Source organism: Callorhinchus milii, unplaced genomic scaffold (assembly GCF_018977255.1).
Source record: "Callorhinchus milii isolate IMCB2004 unplaced genomic scaffold, IMCB_Cmil_1.0 Scaffold2, whole genome shotgun sequence".
Classification (NCBI taxonomy): Eukaryota; Metazoa; Chordata; class Chondrichthyes; order Chimaeriformes; family Callorhinchidae; genus Callorhinchus; species Callorhinchus milii.
This window is the reverse complement of record NW_024704743.1, coordinates 45,393,070-45,402,057: the sequence shown is the minus strand read 5'-3', so window position 1 is coordinate 45,402,057 and position 8,988 is coordinate 45,393,070. Positions and strand designations below refer to the sequence as shown.

Here is an 8,988-nt window from a genome sequence, read left to right as displayed (position 1 = left end):
ACCAAAGGGTGGAGCAATCTTGAGATATACCGGCCAGCTTTCTGCTGGCAGATATACCGTGTAGCAGTACGATGAGCAGGACATCCAACAGATGTACCTCAGGTGAAGAGCCATAATGAGTGTTTACCAATGCACCACTCCAGCTATTCCTAATTTTTTTTGTAAAACGACTTCCTAAATGAGTTACTCATGGAACTACCTCTCTTAACGGCTTCTTCTTCAGTACAAACCAGGTACATTATGTGGAGTCCTGTAGCTCAGTGGTTAGAGCACTCGCTTTGGAAGCGAGAGACCTGAGTTCAATTCCAGGCAGGGCGAAACCTTGGGCAAGTTTCCTTACTCCACACAGAGCCTAATAATAATCCCTCCAAAACCAAAAACAATAATAAATTGGTCATTTTCAATCTACGACTGTTTGTGGGACATTGCTGTGCGCAATTGGCTGCTGCATTCGCCCACAAATATACAGTCGGTTCACTTTACAGTATATTCTGTGAAGCACTTTGGGACGTCCTCCCGACGTGAAAAGCGCTATATCAAATGCAAGGATTATTATTATTATTATTACAACAATTAGTCAAAACGCTGGAAAAGTGAGCTTTGAAAAGTCATCGTTGCCGTTCTGTTAATTAATTATAAAAATCTGCCCTCATCACACTCATAGCGACATAATCACTCTATTGTTTCCTTCTGATGCGATGCAAACACATTTCATTTTGTGTTCACAAGTTGTTTTCAGCCTCTTTGTTGTAGGGTAGAAGTGGTTTCAGTTTCCAAGGAAGAAACTCCATTTCAAAGGGTCCTTTTGTCTGTGGTGCTACAGTACAGTACTAATGTCATCAAGTTCTTCCGGCTTCTTTTGTTTACTGGGAAGCGACTTTAAATATTCCAGATGTCTCCTCGCGTCCTCTTGGTTTTGCCGTACGTAATACACCACGTAGGAAATCACCATGGTGAACCAGCCAAACATAGTGACGAGCATGGCCACGTCAGTTGTCTTTTTAGGAAGATTACAAAGATCTGCCTCGTTTGCAGTGCTGAGGAAGGATTTCCCCATGTGCTCCTCGAGGACTGCTGTCTCGCAGATGATATTGTTCGCTGTCTCATGGTTGGAGGGCAGGCTGTGCAGCACCTGCTGCAGCGTGCAGTCACAGTGCCATGGATTGTCCGAAAACTGTGCCCTGGCTTTGAGTTTGCTGAACGTGTCCCTGTGCACACTTTTAATCTTGTTGTTGGAAAGGTCGAGTGTCTGCAGGCTCTCTGCCACACCTTTGAACGCGTGCTCCTCGATAGACTCAATAAAGTTCTTTGACAAATTGAGCACTTTGAGCTGGTGCAAGTCCTTGAATATCTCATTGGGAACAGACTTTATTTGATTGGAATCCAGGTAAAGTAAGGCAGTTTCGGGGGGAAGATCTTTAGGGATTTCTTTAAGATTTGCGTTGCTGCAGCTTACATTCAAGCCGTCGACATGAGAGCAGAGACAGCCTTTGGGACACATGCTGGCAGAGTGAAAGCACAGTATCAAGAGCACAAAACTCTGTAAGAGCAAATACATAGAGAGGGATCGAGCTAGGAACAGGTCCATCAGCTTCATGCTGGGATGTCTGCATAATCACATGACCAGATCCTTCAGCCAACAGTGCTCAGTAACCAGTTTACCGGACATCCCAGCAGGGTCCCTCACGTTGTAGGGATTTATAGCTTGTCAAGGATGTTCCAGTGCCTTGGGGCGTCCTCCCGACATGAAAGGCGCTATACAAATGTAATTGTGTTGTTGTTGTTGTTTTAAAGTATTGCACCTGAAAAAAGAAATATACACATTTTTTTATATGGAAGTAATTTTATGAAAGGTAAATGAGAGGAAGAATTCTTCATTGACTAATTATTAACTAATTATGTTCATCACAAACACAGTCCATTTCCTAGAACTTTGAATGGATCAGGAATAGAGGGGGAGAAATGATGCTTCAGCTGTATAGAGCGTAAGTCAGACCCCATCTGCAGTACTGTGTTCAGTTTTGGGCACCACACCTCAGGAAAGATATATTGGCCCTGGAGGGGGTGCAGTGCAGGTTCACCAGAATGTTACCAGACCTAAAAGGGTTAAGTTACGAGGAAAGGCTGCGTAAACTGGGATTGTATTCCCTTGAGTTTAGAAGGTTGAGGGGTGATTTGATTGAGGTATTTAAGATGATAAAGGGGTTTGATGGGATAGATACAGAGAAGCTATTTCCTCTGATGGGGGAATCCAGAACAAAGAGTCAGAGTCTTAAAATTAGAACCAGGCCATTTAAGAGTGAAATGAGGAAGCAGTTTTTCACTTAAAGAGTTGTAGAAATCTGGAATTCTCTCCCCCAAAAGGCTGTGGATGCTGGATCCATCTCCACACCTTCAAGAGTGAGGTTGATAGATTTTTGGTAGGTCAGGGTATTAAGGGATATGGGGAGAAAGCAAGAAATTGGAATTGAAAGGATTAGTTGAGGTTCAGATCAGCCAGGCTCAAATTAATAATTAAACGGTGGAACAGGCTCGAAAGGCTGTATGGCCTCTTCCTGTTCCTATGTTCCTATGACATGTTGCTGTACCATGGAAAAGCAGACTTTGTGACACTGCACTGGAGGATTAGGCTATTAGGATCGCTTTAATCTGGAGCGTTCAAGCTTGATATTTCACAATCGTATGTTTTTGTGATAATAATCCTTTTCACAGACTGCAAAGCATAAAGATTTATTTATTTTCATAAATTTATTGAAAAAAAATTAGGAATTGAAGATAATCATATTAAAATTCACAGGTAAGTATGTGTTGATATCCTTGGGGATATTAGGGCGTATTAAAGAATGCAATATTTTAGAATATTGTACCAGCCAGACAAACTCCAAGAGTCCTTTCCACTCTGCTGTTCCTACATACAGTCAATTTAGGGATTCTCATGTTGCAATTGTTTGCCATATAAAGTCAGTTTTCAGCCAACTGAGAATAGTTGTACTAAAGTTACTCCCTTTATGAAACTATGGAAAAATGATTGGAGCACCTTATCGTATTGAGTCACCTCAAAGAACTTTACATTAATACTGTCAAGTGATGTAATGTTTTATGTACGTAAATACAAGAGACATTTTCAGTGTAATATCCCACAAACAACCAAAAGGTGAATGATTTTAGTTGACAGGACACCTCATCGTTTCCAATAATATCATGAGTTCTTCGGTACACACCTAAACAGACAGAAGGGGCTTTAGTTTAATATCTCACCTGAAGGACAATGCAACACTCTCAGTACTGCACTGATTGTGAGCTCATGGTCCCAGCGTGGGATTTGAACCCATCACCTTGTGACCCAGCGTTGTGAGAGCTATCAACTGAGCCAAATTGACACCCAAAAAGAAAAAGTGCTAGATTCGGAAATTAGAAATAGAATGGGTAGAAAGTGGAAAATAAAAATGTGTGAATAAAAACAAAAATAAAATAAAGAATTGAAAAAAGGGGAAAACCTAAAAGGTTTATGTGAAAAAAGGGAAAAACGTATAAATTTAAAGTATGAATCCAGATTTTTGTCTTCCTTTTATTAATATGTGTTAATGACTTAAGATGAAGATTGCCTCAGCTGAGAACGGTCTTTAGTTTTTGAGAAGCCTTCAGTCTCAAATGAATTGGTCTCCACTACAGTAACAATGTTTATTTTCTGACATGCTCCCTTTAGTCTATTCCCCTTACCATGATATCAAAGGAGGAAGTGAAGCAAATATTGAGGTTTGGAAAAAAATGCTAAGATTATCGCAGAGAAAGGAACAAACCAAATATGTGAAATGGAACAGTCGTAATTTAAACCATACTGAAAGATGAAGAAATCTTTGAACTCTTATAAACATATGAAACCTTCAGCCCAATGCTTGACTGCAGTAAAGCATAAATAAATAAAATACTGGAACCTACTAACAGGGCGATGTGGAATACATCAAACCAAAATCATCCTGTTGCTGGATAAATCATTGGTCAGTTACTAACTGGATTACTTTTGCAGTTCTGGTGACATATTCAGAGGAAAGATAGTATGTCTCTTGAAGAAATAGAAATGAGAAAGTAAGATAATTCTTCTGCAAACTGCAATGCTGAAAAATCACTAAAACATGTATTACATTAATAACATTACTGAATAATAACATTACTGAAATATCATGGATAGCAATATTAAAGCAAAACTACAGGGCTGATATAGATAATATGTTAGCAAATCTTAGGAAGATTCAAAACCTCTCATTTGCTTTCACATTTTTCCCCTTAGTTCTCCTTACATTGGCACCATTCTCCTCAGGTAGTCGGGATGGTCCCCCAAATTCATAAAACACAAAATACTGCAGATGCTGGAAATCTGAAAACAAAAACAAGTTTTTGTCCCCAAATTCATATGTTTTGGATTATTCACACAGAACAAATGTATTTATATGAGAGCTTCTAAATATACAAAGTATGACATAGAATGATGTCAAATGAAAAAGATGTGCACAAAGACACTGATCAGGACCATACTTGCATGGAATAGAAATGGATGCACTAAAACTTAAATGCCAGGATTGTTATTGTTTATTATTATAATTGTCAGCGAAGAACACCTTGACTCTATTCGTTCACATCTCAATGAGACAAGCTGATTAACCATCCTGATTACTGCTGAGCTGCCTACCTTTACCTTGGAGCCGGTTCAACTCCAGGGAGACCTTGCTTACTCCATAAGGAGGATATTTTTAGACACGACAAATTTTACCAACCTCGAAAAAGTTAAGTAGACCCACTGGGGTTTAACCACAAGTCTTGTCAATGTATTGAACTATCCCGGATCTCCACCAAGCAACTAAAACATTGATTTTAGTTAGGTAGGAATCTGACTACTCCCCACTCCACACTTCAGGATGATACTCACACAAGGATGATCAGTAAACTGACAACCGAGGGACTGAATCATCACTGGATGGATAACTAGTAATACTACTGCCTCCTGAATGCTTTGATGAGCAACAGACCCATACAAAATGTCTATAAGTCCAATGCCACTGCCAGATTACAGACAATAATAAAACTCTTTACATTCGACATGTGCCTCAGAGGATACACTATAAAGTATAGTGACTCTGCATTTTGTGGGTGAACATGGGAACCTAATTTGCACTGAGACGGATCTATCACCCTTATATGTACACCCACTATGTGGCTCGCTCTCACTCTCAGTGCACTGGGTGGCCTCTGTGTTCAATCCTCACTTATGATTGCAAGTCCCTATAACTAGGTGTAACTTAACTAATCAGTTCTTCCACAATGACAGGTACTAGCAATTACTATTTAAATTAAAGCAAATTGTGAAGCTTCAGTCAATCAGAGGTTTATTTTACACCTCTGTGACCTAAGCTGAACTTGTTTGTGTATTCCCTCCTTTGATTTATACAGAAAGCTTGAGTTAAAAGCACGTTTAAGCGTTTAAACAGAATTTCATTGTAGCTTCAATGAAATCCACAACCCTCGGCCTTAAATCTTAAATGAGACGATAAGTATCAACAAATATAACGTGAGATAACAAACATTAATCACACTTAAACTACACACGCTAGCAGCCACTTGTAATAATGTTAATGTAAAAGTGCACGAAGAATCAACCTCTGACTACTACTCATCAATAGTCAGAGTATGTACCTCTGTTGTCATCAGGTAGAAAAATAGAGACAACAAGCACAATCTAATAGTTATTATTCTTTAACTTTTTTTATTTTAAATAAAATAATTTGGTCACTTTAATCCATGACCGTTTGTCAGACACTCCTGTGTACAATTGGCTGCCGTGCTTCGCCCACAAAATATACAGTCAATTCACTTTAAAGTATATTCTGTGAAACGCTTTGAGACGTCTCGAAGACGTGATAAGGCGCTATATCAAATGCAAGTGTTATTATTAATATTATTATAAGTTACTACGAAGACTAGGTTAATAGTTTAGCCATGGAGAGCTATCACAATGACTCAGTTGGTGAAGCTCCTGTCAGTGTGAAACTGAACCATATAAAAGGTCCCAGTCCTTGTCTGTGCTGAGTTTGCTGATCTTAGATAGAGCTTCCTGAACTAAGGAAAGGAAAATCCGCTGGCATTTCTTTTCTTGAGTGCTGCTTGCTAACATGATTGAAAGACTTTGGATTCCATTCAATGTTATGTGTAGCGATATTGACGATGTGCCATTATACTGGGGAAATCTTGTTGGAAGCTGACAATGTCAATGTCGCCACTTTTAATATAATAATAATAATCCTTGCATTTGATATAGCGCTTTTCACGTTGGGAGGACGTCCCAAAGCGCTTCACAGAACAAATTGTAAAGTGAATTGACTATATATTTGTGGGCGAACGCGGCAGCCCATTGCGCACAGCAATGTCCCACAAACAGTCGTAGATTGAAAATGACCAATTTATTATTGTTTTTTGTTTTGGAGGGATTATTATTAGGCTCTGTGTGGAGTAAGGAAACTTGCCCAAGGTTTCGCCCTCTGCCTGGAATTGAACTCAGGTCTCTCGCTTGCAAAGCGAGTGCTCTAACCACTGAGCTACAGGACTCCACAGGAATGTCATGCCTAGAGGGGACAGGATTGAACTTGACTGTGCTGTCCCTCACAAGTTGCAAACACTCACTGTCCTGAAGTGTGACACTTTGTGAGGAAGCAGAGGAGAACACACCTAAGAAAATGGTTCATTCACAACCTTCAGAAGAGCAGAGAGAGAAAATTGGTGACGGCAAAAAAAAAGTTTTGCTGGGAACGTAAATGTGACAGATATCATAGCTGTTTAATGGCTAAAGTTAACATTTTTGATATTGTGAATCAATCCCCATTTTTTTTAGGAGCATAAGCAACCACTGTAGCGGACATGGAAATGGCAGTGGAAGTGACACGAGTGATGGGGAGCAGAAACCTAGGCTGGGAAGGGCAGTGGAGATGGTTTGGGGACAGAAATAGCAGGCTGAATTCAGCTCTTGTACATGTGTGAACATGTCAAAACAGGCATCACTTGTGGATTGAGATCTTAACATTTAAAAAGGAAACTATATATATATATATATATAGATGAGGGAGTTCCAGAGTTGGAAAGCTTGGCCATCGATGGAAGCACGGTGGGGATGCACAACAAGCCAATTAGAAGGAATGAGCCGAGGAGTGGGGTAGGAGGAGAGCTGGTCATAAAAGTCATGTGTTATGCTGGGAGCTGGATGTTATGAAGTGTACATACTCATCAACGAATCTCTCTCTCTCTCTCTCTCTCTCTCTCTCTCTTCCCCCACCTCTCCCAATCCACATAATGAAGGAAACAACTTAGTCAAGAAAATATAAAAACTTAACAAGATGCCTTTTGTGCAATCTATGTACTAGGTACAATCTATGCACTAAGATGCAATTGTCTCCTTTCAACCATTACATTTTCACTGCTCACAATAACAAATTGAAGTTATTATCGCACATTGTAATTAACTTAATGGTCACGTATTTATTACTATCGGGAAAAGATAAACAAAGAGCCTATTAAACGAGAAATGCACTTTCTCAAGTTTCACATGGTACTGATTGCTAAAGCATGCGTTAAGATTCACTACTATTTGATTTGTTATTATTGCTTCAAAAGTGGTTTATGCCTTGGCAATTAAACAGTCCATTATGAATATGAGTATGAAAGCAATAATATAAAGGATTCCAATGATTAAATGTATGGTTAACGTTCAATTGACTGGGCTGACATCAATGCAATGTTGGGAGCACTGCATTGTCAGAGGTGCCAACCTTCAGATAAGATGTCAAACTGAGGTCCCGTCTGCCTGATCAGGTGCACTTTAAAGATCTCCTGGCACTATTCAAAAAGAGAAGCGAGTTTCTCCCAGTATCCTGACCAACAATCCTCCAAATAAAATTGATCATTCCTTCATAACTGTTTATGGGACATTGCTGTGCACAAACAGGCTGCTACATTTGCCTACAAATACACAATCACCAGACTTTAAAGTAAATCCTGTGAATGCTTTGAAATTTCTGGACGACTTGAAATGTGCTATATCAAATACAAGGATTATTACTATTATTATTTATAAGACTATGTCTACAATTAAGGCATGAGTTACACTAGGGAATATTACAACACAAGCTAAAGGGGCAGTTAAGTTTACCACTGACATAAAGGACTTTAATAGTCTGTCTGGTCTACCAAAAATGCATTGACCTGTGAAGTTAGTTCTAACTCAATATAAGAAGGAACATTCATCAGGGAGTCACTTGAGGTCGTTTTCATTCAAGGTACGAATAAAATTTCATGGCAATTCATTACTGATGAAATGTTTGCTTGTTTTCCTCCTCCGTTCCAAGAATTCCATCACCCATCCTCACTGCCTTCTCAAAGCCCTTAAACATTGCTCTATTCTCAATGCTACCAGCAATTTCAGGACGTTTTGATTTTTATTACTTTATTACTCTCAGCTTTCATAGCCTCACTCCAACAGGCAACCCACATTTCAGTAGTTTCAATATAACAGTGGGATGACAGGCTCACCCTCAAAATCTCAGCGCAGGAACAAGCAAAATGTTATAGTGACTTGCATACCTGCAAGTTTGGTGAATGTAAACACACGTATATTTATGTTTATGAGCTGAAAGTGAACAATGTTGTTAAGAAACCTGATTCCAATTGTAAATGGTTTCCAAGTGAACATGTTGGGCTTTTCTATACCAGCCTGTAGTGTGTTGCTGCCAAGTGTGGCAGCTACAAGTTAACAGTGGTTTTAAAACTGTTGAAAACAACGGAATTCATTGAGAAACAGATTCTGAACAGTAACCAATCCATTAATGTGGTTCAATTAATGATTTTACAATGCTAACACTTTTTTTCACACCAATAAAAGGGTTTCATTATTTCACTTGTTCTTTACTATGGCTTATGTTATTTTACTCCCAAAATGAAACCACCCAT

General features: G+C 39.1%; 1 protein-coding gene and 1 non-coding gene across 2 annotated transcripts; one reads left to right on the top strand and one right to left on the bottom strand.

The window, feature by feature from the left end:
* The first annotated feature begins 246 nt into the window (after window positions 1-246).
* On the top strand, window positions 247-318 carry trnap-ugg. The gene has a single exon. It is a non-coding gene; the product is annotated as a tRNA-Pro (tRNA).
* Window positions 319-620: 302 nt separating this feature from the next.
* On the bottom strand, window positions 621-1,751 carry lrrc3b (leucine rich repeat containing 3B). Its single transcript, XM_007895508.2, has one exon. It carries the CDS (start codon window positions 1,595-1,597, stop codon window positions 818-820), a length of 780 nt encoding a protein of 259 aa, XP_007893699.1. The 5' UTR covers window positions 1,598-1,751; the 3' UTR covers window positions 621-817.
* Window positions 1,752-8,988: the final 7,237 nt, after the last annotated feature.

What these genes read in the sequence shown, in the direction of transcription:
- lrrc3b (XM_007895508.2), bottom strand. Translation starts at nt 1,597, where the DNA reads ATGAAGCTGATGGACCTGTTCCTAGCTCGATCCCTCTCTATGTATTTG.